General features: G+C 38.4%; 1 protein-coding gene across 1 annotated transcript in view; it reads left to right on the top strand.

Annotated features, from left to right (window-relative positions):
* Positions 1-13,946, top strand: part of PHACTR1 (phosphatase and actin regulator 1) — a 99,212-nt gene that overhangs the window by 42,558 nt on the left and 42,708 nt on the right. The window contains exon 2 of the mRNA XM_070940994.1: positions 7,819-7,899. Coding sequence (XP_070797095.1) covers positions 7,819-7,899 — 81 coding nt within the window. The remainder of the gene's footprint in view (positions 1-7,818; positions 7,900-13,946) is intronic.

Below are 13,946 nucleotides of genomic sequence, written 5' to 3'. Positions count from 1 at the left end.
TCTGAGTAGTCCATATGCACAAAAGGACTAACCAGAGGGCTGAAAAAAGTCATTTCTGACAGGTCCTCGCACTTTTGACTGGTCCTCACACTTATGACCATCCTCACATTTATGCCCGTGCAGCATTCTTAACAACCATGTCACTCATTTCACAACTGCTTCTCTTCAACATGGTGACAAGATAGGGCAAAAATGTAAAATGTGAGGACAGTCGTAAGTTCGAGGACTGGTCAAAAGTGTGAGGACCAGTCAAAAATAACTTTTTCAGCCCTCTGAGTAGTCCATATGCACAAAAGGACTAACCAGAGAGCTGAAAAAAGTCATTTCTGACAGGTCCTCGCACTTTTGACTGGTCCTCACACTTATGACCATCCTCACATTTATGCCCATGCAGCATTCTTAACAACCATGTCACTCATTTCATAACTGCTTCTCTTCAACATGGTGACAAGATAGGGCAAAAATGTAAAATATGAGGACAGTCGTAAGTTCGAGGACTGGTCAAAAGTGTGAGGACCAGTCAAAAATAACTTTTTCAGCCCTCTGAGTAGTCCATATGCACAAAAGGACTAACCAGAGGGCTGAAAAAAGTCATTTCTGACAGATCCTCGCACTTTTGACTGGTCCTCACACTTATGACCATCCTCACATTTATGCCCATGCAGCATTCTTAACAACCATGTCACTCATTTCACAACTGCTTCTCTTCACCATGATGACAAGATAGGGCAAAAATGTAAAATGTGAGGACAGTCATAAGTTCGAGGACTGGTCAAAAGTGTGAGGACCAGTCAAAAATAACTTTTTCAGCCCTCTGAGTAGTCCATATGCATTAAAGGATTACAGCAATAGAGAGGGATGAAGGAATGGAAATTAGAGTAGGAGTGAGGGTAAGAGAGGGAGGAAGAGAGGAGGAGAAGGAGAAAGAAAGAGGAAGTAGGGAGGAGAAAAAGAGGGTGGGGGGAAGAGAAAGTAAGAAGGAAAGAAAAGAGAGAGGTGGTAGGTTTGAGGAGAAAGATTGCTGTACAATAAAAAAGATGAAAGGGAAGAAAGCCAACCCCAAGCAAATATAAAGATATTAAGATAAAGAATGAATTGTTAAACTTTAAAGAATAAAAGAGAACAAATATGAATAAATAGCAATAATTAGAAACACACATACAAACATACAATGTATTTTCTTTGAACAGAATATTTGGCTGGTTCACAAATTTAAACAGCGTTTAGTCATTTCAATTAAATTTACAATTTCTATATTTCCTTTTTGCCATATTTATTCCTCATCTATTTTTTAAAAAAACCAATATTACCCTTCATCCTCATCTCTAATCTTAATCAAATTCAATTTTTCCCTTCTATTCTATATTATACCCCTTCCCATTGTCATCTATTTTTATATCCATCCTCACATTGTTTAATTATGTAATTATGTAATACAGTTGTTTAATACAAATTCAACATTTTAATATAAATCAATTAGTTATAAAACTATCTTTTTTGTATATTAATCAATATGAACATGAATATTCCAATTATTTCCATGCAATCCAATTTCTTACAAATCAATTAATTATATTTACCAATAATAATAAACCAAATAATTTCTCCCATATATTCCTCCGAACCACAACTTAACCATTTCTGCTTTCAACACAATATACAATTAATAGTATCTCAATTATTACAATTCCCTAGTTAAATACAGCTTTTTTTCTTTTGTGTTTTAAAATCTTGAACTCTCCTCCTAAATTTCCCATTGTTTGCAGTTTTTCACCTACCTTTTTTGGGGAGGAAAAATAAAAATAAAAATAAATCTCTCTCTGCCTCATTTTGTCACGCTGCACCAAAGACCCTGGTTTCGTTTTCGTTTCTGAAGCTTAGCTAGGGGGAAAAAAAACTGCTTTACACTGATTGCCTGTAGGGCGGCCCTTTGAAGCCCCGGGCAAGAGTTTAAACAGTTTTTTTTTCTTCTAGCCATCAGCTGGGGCTCAAGAAAAATCGGGACTTTTTTGAAACGCCGCGGGACGCGGGACAAATTGCTCAAAAGCGGGACTGTCCCGCCAAAAGCGGGACGTCTGGTCACCTTATCTTAAACAGATTTTCAGTTTATGAAAGATCTATATGTACCTGATTTGAAGTTTCTCAGTACATTTCTCTCTGTTAGCTAAGGCTTCTAGCATTGTTCAGATGCCACTGATTTGCATTTCCTTGGGTTTCATTGAACCCAGAGTTCATTGAACCATTGTTCTGAACCTTGCGACAAAAAATGTATTTATCTCATTTTTCTTTGACAATTACATTAATCTATAGGTTCCCATATATTCAATGGCTATAATAATTAAAACATAATATAACATCATAACATAAAATATAGAAGAGACTGGGTAGGGAGAAAATAACCAAGCACATATCAATCAAGGGCTTATATTTAAATGCAAAGATAGTTGCTAAAAACTGCCAACTGGCATTGAGACTTACTATATAGTTGATTTGTAAGACTATCTGAAAATAATACCTGAAGAAGTACATTAGAGAAAAAACACTTTATTAAGTTAATTCTTAAGGTGGGAAAATATTTTCTCCATGATTAGTCTCCTTTTATTTGATATTAAACATCAGGACATTCTTTAAATCAAAAGTAAATACAAAGTAGGTTTTAGTCTGTAAATCCCCTTCCACTGAAAATAAGAATTAAAAAAAAAGTTCCTTGCTAACAGCAGGAGCTTTTTTGGTAGGAGTAAGAATTTACATGAGAAAACTAGATGTTGGTTAAAGTACTGGACTACAAACTGGGATATTGGAGTTCTCATCACACCTAGGCCAGAGAGTGGACCAGTCACTCTCTCTCAGCCCTATGAAGGAGGCAATGGCAAACCACTTCAGAAAACCACTTCATGCCAAGGAAACTGCATGGTCCATGCAGTCATCAGGAATCAACACTGGCTTGAAGAGGAGGAGGAGGAGGAGGAGGAGGAGGAGGAGGAGGAGAGGAGGAGAGATTTCAGTGGGGGAGGGAACTTTATGGTAGTTTGGGTTCCTCTGCAGAAAGACCAGTCCTTATTAGAAGGAAATCTGAAGTTGCTCAAATAACACATAAAGTCAGGTTTGTTTATGTTTTCAAGATAGCCTTCTGCCACAAATTAATGTACAAGCCCTCTTACCAAATGGTAAATGTAGAAAACTCTTACCAAGCAATGAAGTTTCCCACCTTTGCTAAAATGCAGATCATTTTTTCATTAACACAGATTCAACAAACTTGCCAAACAAACTTGTAGCTGGCCAGTCAGTGAATAAGTTGTTCTGCATATTGGCTCATTGCTCTAAAACATTTTGATGTTGATAGGGAAAATATTACATCATAGAATTGAAACTGCTCATATTTTCTGAGGTGTGCACATGGATTCTTAAAAGTGTTGATGTAGTGATTAAGCTAATTTTTGGTAAGGAAACATAGCTTTCTCAGCCACTATATCTGGGCTTCTGATCAGATACAACCACTGGCTTTGCATCTAATTAGATCTATACTGCAGGTGAAGGATTAGCGCCTACCCTAGGGACTAATGGATATATACTCTTCGCGGAAACTGTGGCAGCTTAACTGAGGTATATTCTAGAAGGAAGAATATACCTCACTTATCACTCATTTTTCTTGAAATCCATATATGCCAGAGACAATAACAGTGGCTTTCTCTGAGGTCACAATATAATTATGAACATTTGTGTAGAAAAGTATTGGCACGGATGTTTCGCTTAGAAGCTCTGTTTGGGTAAATATTTAGCAGAATCAAATGAAGGAAGCAAAATCATATGAAGATCAGCAGAATCAGTCTGGAGAGCTATGTTGATATGAAGTATTAAAAAATGGTCAAGGAAATGAAACATGGTGGGATTGGTTAGACTTTAGGGAGGACAATGAGACAATAACATTGTAAAAGATTTTAAGAGAGCTAAAAGGAGTTATTCATGGCACTATGTAACTTGCAACTATGATAGTAACAACTATCCCGCACTCAATTTAGATGACATGTATGGTGCTGGTTTTCTTGATGAAAGAACGAGAAATCAAAATAGCTATTGATGCCTGACAGAATCACAGAAGCTGTGCACCTGTTTCTCAGTGGGACTCAATACTTCAGTGATAGATTCAGCAGGCCTGGCATCTTAAGAAACATCTTTGAACAGCATGTGTAATTATCTCTTGCAATGAACAGGAAATAAAGAGATTTGCAAATTTCCTGAAAGGTCACAGATTTATTTTTTTTAAAAAAAATCCTTTGATGTGAACTGGCAGCAATAGGTATATACTACAATAACAACTAAACTGCGACCTTATTTGACATTTAATGCCTGAGGGGAAAAATGACAGTTATTGTATAGACTTTTTCCTATGAAATAAAAATTATGCAAAACATAACTACATAATCACGAAGGTGGCAATTTGAAAAATCCTTTTTTAAAATTCAGTTCCCTCAAGGAAGGAAACTTCTAGTAAGGCCAGAAAAGCATTTGAAAAGTGCTCAAGTCTGCATAGGTGCTCTTTTTCACTGTTAAAAAAATACCATTCTTGTTCTAGCTCGTGCCTGATAAATCCATAGTTTTCCATATAATGACAAATCCCACTTTTAAATATATAATTCAAAATCACATTCCCATCTTCAAGTCATATGAATGATTTGGTCCCCAAACAATATTAACAAATATATGGATTTGAAAGCCAAACAAAACAATGCCACATCATATATGTAAGTGCCTTGTCTATTAGTAATTAACTCCTCTATTTACATGGAAGTTTCAAACTATGATTGTCCCAAAATGTAAGTTTACCATGTGAATAATGATCAACCTTTGATTTCTGTCCAAGACTTCTTAGATATACCTTGATGGTTTTAATACTAGAATCATAGTAGAATTGTTGCTGTAATGAAAAAGAAACCAAATCTCTGCCAAGATATGAGAGGGGCTAGATAATATAACTGTGTTGCTTTTTGCATGATTGCTACTTATTTCAGATTCTTTAAATTCTTACGTTTACAATTAAAATGTCCTTTCATTCAGGATTAAAGATAGACACATCCAGCATTTTCAAAGTTGTCATTCCGAAGGTCTTTAATGTCTTGGAAATAGTTAATTAGTCAATGGCTTGATTAGAAAGTGAGGTTTGCTAACATAGTGTGCTTTAAAAGTCTCCACTACGGTTGCAAGCAAGATGGCTAATCATGTCATCTCTTGGTACTCAAACTGTCCTGAGGACTGCTCATGTGGAGCAACGGTCCAGAACACGTGTGTGGGGGGGGATGTTCATCCTCTCTTTATCCTGAGAGATTCCATGGAACCAATCTGCTCATCGGTTCCTTGCTGTTTGCCACAGTCATTGATTCCACTTTTGCAGAGTTTTCTTCAAATGTTCACCATAACTCCTCTGGGTATCCAGACGTCATAGAACATATTTCATACATTCTATATTGAATTGAATAACCTGGGGTAATGGTATGTGAGCAAGACCTTGAGAGGCAAGTCAAAGAAATGCTGCCTATGGAATGGTCAGATAAGAGAAGGCATAGCCTGCAACTGAATAATAGGCAGAGAGAGATGCTGAGAAGGAACACACACATCACTCTAGCTTTTCAGGCTGTAAAGGAGACAGTGAGAGATTTCTACTTTCAGACTTGCAGAAGTCCATTAATGTAGTTTTACAATAAAATAGACCAGACAGGAAAAATTGATCATTTTCCCTTTTGGTCTATTTGGGAAGAATGACATCTAATAGGTGTTATTACACAATATTAATAAAATTTGACATAAAATATTCATAATGATCAATAATATGTAAAATATCATTAGCATATAATAACTCCAGCTGAAATTTTATTGTTAGAGTGTCCTTATTAAAACAGAGCAGAAATTCCAAGGTCAGGTTCAGTGGTGGGTTCCTCCTGGAACCTCCTCGGTTCTCTTTGTTTGGGAGCTGGGGCCCCCTGCCCCCCCACCCCGCATTATTCTTACCTTTTATTTGGCCCCACCCCCAATCTATTGCTGCCTCCCGAGTCCCAGCTGATCGACTAGAAGGAAAAAAAACTGTTTAAACTCTTGCCGCAGGGCTTCAAAGGGCCGCCCTACAGCTGTTCAGTGTTAAAAGGCAGTGTGGTGGTAGACCGGTGCCTCCAAAAACAAATGAGTAGACCAGTGCCTCCAAAAACAAATGGGTAGACCAGTGCCTCCAAAAACAAATGGGTAGACTGGTGCCTCAAAAAACAAATGAGTAAACCGGTACAGCTCTGCAAGCAGTTAAAAGCCTGGTAGACCAGTACCTCTGCTAAATCCTAAAGAATTGTCACATGACCATCAAGCCACGCCCACAAAATAAGCCACGCCCACAGAACCAGTAGTAAAAAAATTTAGAACCCATCCCTGGTCAGGTTCACTATATGAGTTAATCAAGAGCTTCCTTGAGAAATTTAAGTCAATTTAAGGGGTGAAATGATGATTGAAAGAAAAATCAAGGTATTATGAAAAAAATGCTGGTTGAAGGATTAAAATACTACATTTTAAACCAGTTAATTAAAAAAAAACCCAAAGCCTATTATTTCCTGAATAAATAGACACAAGCAGTTTCCTATTTATGTTCGGAAGAACCATATTATTTTTTTAAATCAATAATTCTTCTTAATGATTTCCTTTCTGTCAATTTTCTCAGTATTGGAAATTTAAGCATTAAAAAATAGAAATGAATTATGATTAATTGGTTTATTAAAATAGAAACATTATTTGTGCTGAATTATTCATCTTTTCTTGGTAGTAAAAATAAGATCACTGTGTTATTGTTACTGCCATTTCAGTTGACAACCTAATAATTTACCAGGTCTTTTTCCTACCTAAACTGAGCAACTTTTGTCTCAATTGAATCGATTACTAAAAAATTCAACTCTAATATTTTTTGACTGAAAGCATCGAGTATTCGTTTTAGCTCCAAAAATTTTTAATTCACAGATAAATATGTGTAAAGACAGTGGTTCTAAACAAAAATAATAATCCATGAGAGAGAGCCTTTAAAGTTGTTACCTTTCTCTCTGTGTTTTGTTTTGTTTTTTCATTTTGAATTGGGAATAAATCGGGGTGAAATCCAAAATTTTTCCCTACCAGTTCTGTGGACATGGCTTGGTGGGCATGGCAGGGGAAGGATATTGCAAAATCTCCATTCCCACCCCACTCTGCAGCCAGCCAGAGGTGGTATTTGCCTGTTCTCAAAATTACTCAAAATTTCTGCTACCGGTTCTCCAGAACCTGTTATAACCTGCTGGATTTCACCCGTGGAATAAATTCATCACCAGCTCAGTCTTTCAGCTGATCTTCAACAGTCTGAAGAAGCTGCTGTCCCTCTGAAGAACAGGAAGTGATTCCTGTTTTCAAACCCTGTCTTCCTGATTTCAAACCTATAATTAATCTAATGAAAGACACTACAACTCTGTAATTTAGGCAAAGAAAAACAAAAGAAGTTTTCTGCTTACTAATTAAGCAATCAAGCAATCAAAAGATCAGATGATCTCCTTGGAAATTCATAAATTCAGCTCATCACCACACCAAACAGAAATCTTAACATTAAAGTCAGATGTAAAATCAATTAATGGGAGGACAATAAGGGCAGATACCTTTTCGTAAAGTTAAAAATATTAGCAAAAATAGAAGATGTAAAAGCATTTCCATAATTTGGGTTTATTCAAATTTTCAGGATTATATAAATATTTCAAGGGATGAAAACAGTTTTGCCTAATATTTTTTGAGTTTATTATTTCAACTTGTATTTTTTTTTCTTTTTGTTAGCACTTGAAAGAAAAATATCAATGAGGCAAAGCAGAGAGGAACTTATCAAGAGAGGCGTTCTGAAGGAAATATTTGATAAAGGTAAGAAACACTGTCAACTCACAGTGGGAATTGAATGGGAGGACGTGGATAATATTATCTGTTTTTGCAAGAATTTCTTGTAGCAAGTCCAGGACTTGGATATGGATTTTTATAATAGCTGGACTCCAAACTATTGATATATTCAGGAGCAGCTTTTATATTAAAACATGGTTTGATTGGTATTGGAATATTTTCTACCTCAATTATCCATATTTTTACAGCATTAAAAGAGAGAGATAAACTCTGTTCACATTTTTACAAGAAAGGGCAGTCATAGAGACCATAAAATCCTATTCAAGTTTCAGAGTTATATTCAATGTTACAAAATATTCAGATTAAATATTCCGTTTTGAAAAGATGGATGCCAGATGCTCATAAATTGGATTGCTTCTTCTTCTTCTTCTTCTTCTTCTTCTTCTTCTTCTTCTTCTTCTTCTTCTTCTTCTTCTTCTTCTTCTTCTTCTTCTTCTTCTTCTTCTTCTTCTTCTTCTTCTTCTTCTTCTTCTTTTAAACAAGTTTTATTAAAAATGTTCCTTTTACATACATATTTTATGAACAGAGTACTGACCGGGTCACATTTTAGACAATTTATATCATATATATATATATATATTATAATCCATTCCAATCTTCTTTTTTGGTTTTTCCAAATACAATTTACATATTTCAATTTCTGCCATAATATTAATTTTTCTCTACTTTTTTATTTTCTCTTAATCTCTTCTTAATACAGTGTATAAACAATATTATCATCCGCTCTTCACATCCTAATTCATAACATTGCTTCAATTAATTATCTTATTTCTCCATTTATATAAACAACATACTTCATGTTATTCAATTTTTATATTGAAACCCTTTAACTTAAACAATATCACTTCCATCCTTAATTCCTGATTTATTTATTTATTTATTGGTTCGATTCATATGCCGCCCTTCTCCGGAGACTCAGGGCGTCTTACAATGCGTTAAGCAATAGCCTTCATGCTTTTGTATATGCCTGCTTAGTAGGGCTTTCGGCCCCCCCAAGTGGTATTCTTTTTTATACAAAGTCAGCTTATTGCCCCCACAATCCGGGTCCTCATTTTACCTACCTCGAAAGGATGGAAGGCTGAGTCAACCTTCAGCCTGGTGAGATTCGAACTTGCAGTAATTGCAGGCAGCTGGTGTTACTTAACAGCACTTTAATCTGCTGTGCCACCAAGGCTCTTATTTCTTATTATATTATATATTATATTATATTTCTTATTATAACATTAATTATTTATCTTATTTCATCACTTACAACACTTCATTTAAAATCCCCATCACAATTTCAATTCTTCATAAATGGACCAAATTATCACTTCATATTTCATCTAAATTGGATTGCTTCTTGAGGTACCCAATAACTGAGGTTATTAAGAAGTCACCTGAAAAATCTGTCCCTATAACATTTAATGCACATCAAATCTTAGGACATTCTTCATAAAATGAATTACCAGTTTTTAGCACAAGCTACTGTATCTCCAGTCTTTTGAAAACAGATCAAGAGTGCTTGGCTACCAAACCATTGGAATGGTGCCCAAGCCATGAAACAAAGAAAAAAATCCATTGTGACACCAAGGGAAATATAGGTGGGCATAATGAGCTAGCATTCCCCTCCAGTTCTGCTTAGAAATAAGACTCAAATCTTCCTTCTCATCAGCTGTGTCCCAGTTCAACCAATTTGTTGGTGGAATTTAAGTATTTGCTAAAAAAAAAAAAAAAAAAAGCAACAACCTAAAACGGTTACTAATTGGAAGCCTACTTTATTGTCTGAAAATAACATTTGTGACGTAAGCAAAAAAACATCTGGGTTGTATCTACCACGGCTTTTTGTGGTGCTAAATTATAAAGACTCTTTTAACTGTATGAGTCTTTGAGTCCAATTTCTGAAGCCCAAAAATACATCAGTAAGTAAAAGCAAATTAACAGATCATTTCATGAAAAATGAATAATAAATTTAGGAATAGAATACCGTACTAAAAAGGGGCAACTTTTTTCTAAGCCCATTAAAGAAAAACACAACACTTTAGAGTAATTTGTTCTGTATAGTTGCAAGATTGCTGTTTGGTTATAAAAAGATTAAAGTTATTGAGTTTTTTTTTTTCATCTCTTGTATACTTTCCAACCATCTAACTCAACAGATGACAGCAAGCAGCTTGATCTTAAATCCTTCTGTTCAGTGAAATATTAATGAAGAGACTACGCAGTACTCAAATTTAACATTTATATATGCAGTTCAAATGTCTTTCATTTGACTTAGCAATATTCAGTGCATTTGACTTAGCAGTTCTCAACTGATGCATTTTGTATTGTTATTTTTATATATCGTTTAGAAATGGAAGACAGTAATACAATTATGATTGGCTTTACCAATTTGCTTTTATGTAATTGTTTACCAGACAGCACAATCAGGTGCATGTTCGGTTGAATATAAGTCTCATTGATTCCAGTCAGGCCTGGGGGGAAGTGTGAAGATAAACTTAAGGATGTTTATCTAAAACTTAAGTCCCTCTAAGTCAGGGGTGAAATCCAGCAGGTTCTGACAGGTTCTGGAGAACTGGTAGCAGAAATTCTGAGTAGTTCAGAGAACCGGCAAATGCCACCTCTGGCTGGCCCCCGAGTGGGGTGGGAATGGAGATTTTGCAGTATCCTTCTCCTGGAGTGGGGTGGGAATGGAGATTTTGCAGTATCCTTCCCCTGCCACACCCACCAAGCCACGCCCACCAAGTCACACTACACCCATCAAGCCATGCCCACAGAACTGGTAGTAAAAAAATTTGGATTTCACCACTGCTCTAAATTCAATCTGCTTAGGACCATTTCCATCCAGCACCATTTCCAAACTCTCTCTCTTAAATTAAAAAAAAAAAACCCTTTGAAGTTGGGTATATTGTAGACTCCTTCTTTCCTTCTGAAAAAAAAGGTTGAGAAAAGGCAGCCCTCCCTTGAAGCAACGTTCAATCATTGCCCGTAATGACAAGTCCTTGGATAGCAAACACACAAACACATAAACACACACACAAACATAAAGAAAGAAATTTCCTAGCTAATTCAAAAGAAAAGATATTCATATCGGTCATAAAAATCATCCAAAATTTCTTTTGGGAAACCAAAGAACTTTTGGGAAATCAAATTGCTGCTGTTTATATACCATGTTTCCCCGAAAATCGGACATGTCCCGAAAATAAGACCCTGTCTTATATTTTTTTGAACCCCAAAATAAGGGCTTGGCCTTATTATCAGGGTGGGGGTGTCTTATTATTTTGGGGGTGCAGGAAACAGCGAGTGTGGCCACCTCATGGCTTCTGCTGTGTTGCGCCGCTGGTCAGCTGTTCGCTGGGGAACCAAAGGTGGGAATCTCCCTAGCATTCTTGGCACTTGCCCGCCTCCCATTCATCCATCTATCCCCCTCACCTGCAAACTCCCGCCCCGCTCCCATCTCTCTGCCAGGTGACCCCCAGCAGCCCTAGACGCCCAAAGCCCGTGGCTGTCTGGCTCTCTTTTCCACAGTGCCCAGCTCTTTATTGAGGGGGTGCGGGAGAAGCGAGACGCATGGAGCGAGACAGGACTCGCTCTTCTTGCCATCTCTTCTCCCCCTCTCGCCGGGCATGGCAGGGCTTCCTGTCCCTGCCCAAATTGGATGCAATTTTGGGGTAGCAAGTAGGGAGGGGTGGGGCTGGGGCTGGGGAGACGTGAAATGTGTCTTACCTGCCTTGTAGCTCCGTTGCTTGTCTTGCCATTGTCTGCAAGCAAACATGTTGTAGGGTAAAAGAAACCTCGCGAGTTCAATCAAACTTCTCGAACGCGCAAGAAGTTTGGTTTTACCCTACAATGTGTTTACCTGCAGACAACAGCAAGACACGCAATGGAGCTACAAGGCAGGTAAGACACGCGTCTCGTGTCTCCCCGGCCCCACCCCTCCCCACCTGCCACCCCCAAATTGCATCCAATTTGGACAGGGGCAGGAAGCCCTGCCATGCCCGGCGAGAAGGGGAGAAGAGACTGCAAGAGGAGTCGCGTCACACTCAATGCATCTCGCTTCTCCCCTGCCCTATCTGCCATCCCCCTCAACAAAGAGACGACGGGAAAGGGCAGAAGCCAGGCTGCTGTTACGATACCATCTGGGGTGCATGGAGCCGTCTTACCTTCCTTGCAGCTCCATCGTGTGTCTCGCCGTTGTCTGCAGACAAACAGTAGGGTAAAAAAAATCTCGTGAGTTCAATCAAACTTGTCGAACTTGCGAGAAGTTTGGTTTTACCCTATGTGTTTGCCTGCAGACAACAGCGAGACACACGACAGAGCTGCAAGGCAGCTAAGACATACGTCTTGCGTCTCCCCAGCCCCTGGCAAGGAGGGGAGAAGAGACGGCAAGAGGAGCGAGCCCCATCTCACTTCACGCGTTTTGCTTCTCCCCCACCCCACATGCAACCCCCCTCGATAAAGAGCCAGGTGCTGTGGAAAAGGGAGCCAGGCGGATGCAGGCTTTGGGCATCTGGGGCTGCCGGGGGTCACCCGGCAGAGAGGTGGGGGCGGGGCGGGAGTTTGCAGGTGAGGGGGATGGATGGATGGATGGGAGGCAGGCAAATGCCAAGAATGCTGGGGAGATTTCCACCTTTGGTTCCCCAGCAAACAGCTGACCAGTGGCGCAACACAGCAGAAGCCATGAGTTGGCCACACTTGCTGTTTCCTGCACCCCCAAAATAATAAGACCCCCCTCCCAATAATAAGACCAAACCCTTATTTTGGGGTTCAAAAAAATATAAGACAGGGTATTATTTTTGGGGAAACACGGTATATGGCTTATTATATATACAAGGGTCGCGGTAAATCAGTGGCTAAGATGCTGAGCTTGTCGATCGAAAGGTCAGCAGTTCAGCGGTTCGAATCCCTAGTGCCGAGTAACGGAGTGAGCGCCCATTACTTGTCCCAGCTTCTGCCAACCTAGCAGTTCGAAAGCACATAAAAAATGCAAGTTTTGGTGGGAAGGTAACAGCATTCCATGTGCCTTTGGTGTTTAGTCATGCTGGCCACATGACCACAGAGATGTCTTCAGACAACGCTGACTCTTCAGCTTTGAAATGGAGATGAGCACCGCCCCCTAGAGTCAGGAATGACTAGCACATATGTGCGAGGGGAACCTTTACCTTTACCTTTATATATCTGGATTTATAAATAATGAAGACTGGGCAATTTCTAGCTTGTATTTTCATTGGTCCAAACAGGTGTAAACTAGTTTTAGACAATTCCCTGATTAGTTGCACATTGTTTCTTGTAATTGATTAATTATAATTAATTAATTAATTAATTATAATATGTTATTTAAATCCATTATAATTAATTATAATTAATTAAGCGGTGTTTTCTTTTTGTGTTTAGTAATATTGATATCAGTTCCAAGATTTCCCCCATAAATGTTAATTTATGAGCAAATAGAGACTTTCAATAGAAATGAAATGAAATATGGGTGTCTCAAGCATTTTGTTCTGATGCACCAATCAAGAACCTGTGCAGGAGATGTGCCAAAACTTGCAAATCAGAAAATACTATATTCCAGTCTGTAGATTATTGTACGGAAGAGTTCAAGTGGGACCAGTATTGCACTCAAAACCTGAAACAAGATGGAGGGTGAAGGTTGAGAGTGCAGGGAAATTAGCCCTAGGTGCCCTGCTCTAAGAAGCTCAATGTCAAATATACACTGAACAATCCTGTTCCAGTGTCTTTCCTTCATTACATTATAATGTCCCAACAACCAGTTACCATTTTTATAAATATATCCAAAGCAGAGATATATATGTATTAAACAAGATATACTTGGATAACTAGGTTTATTCCAGGGGTGAAATGCTCCCGGATCGGCCCGGATTGGCCAGTCCGATAGCGATCTTGGCCGGTGGTTCGGTGATCTGGTAGTGATGGCAGAGCAAAGCTCCACCCACCAGCCTGGGTGTCATTCTGCGTATGCGCAGAAGGTTTTGCGCATGCACAGAAGATCTGTGTGCGGCCTGTGCGCTTCCGAACCA

This window comes from Pituophis catenifer, unplaced genomic scaffold (assembly GCF_029215685.1).
Source record: "Pituophis catenifer annectens isolate HBS135680 unplaced genomic scaffold, rPitCat1.0.hap2 SCAF_3, whole genome shotgun sequence".
NCBI classification, from domain to species: Eukaryota; Metazoa; Chordata; class Lepidosauria; order Squamata; family Colubridae; genus Pituophis; species Pituophis catenifer.
The sequence above is the reverse complement of the archived record's forward strand: the minus strand, read 5'-3'. Positions and strand labels throughout refer to the sequence as shown.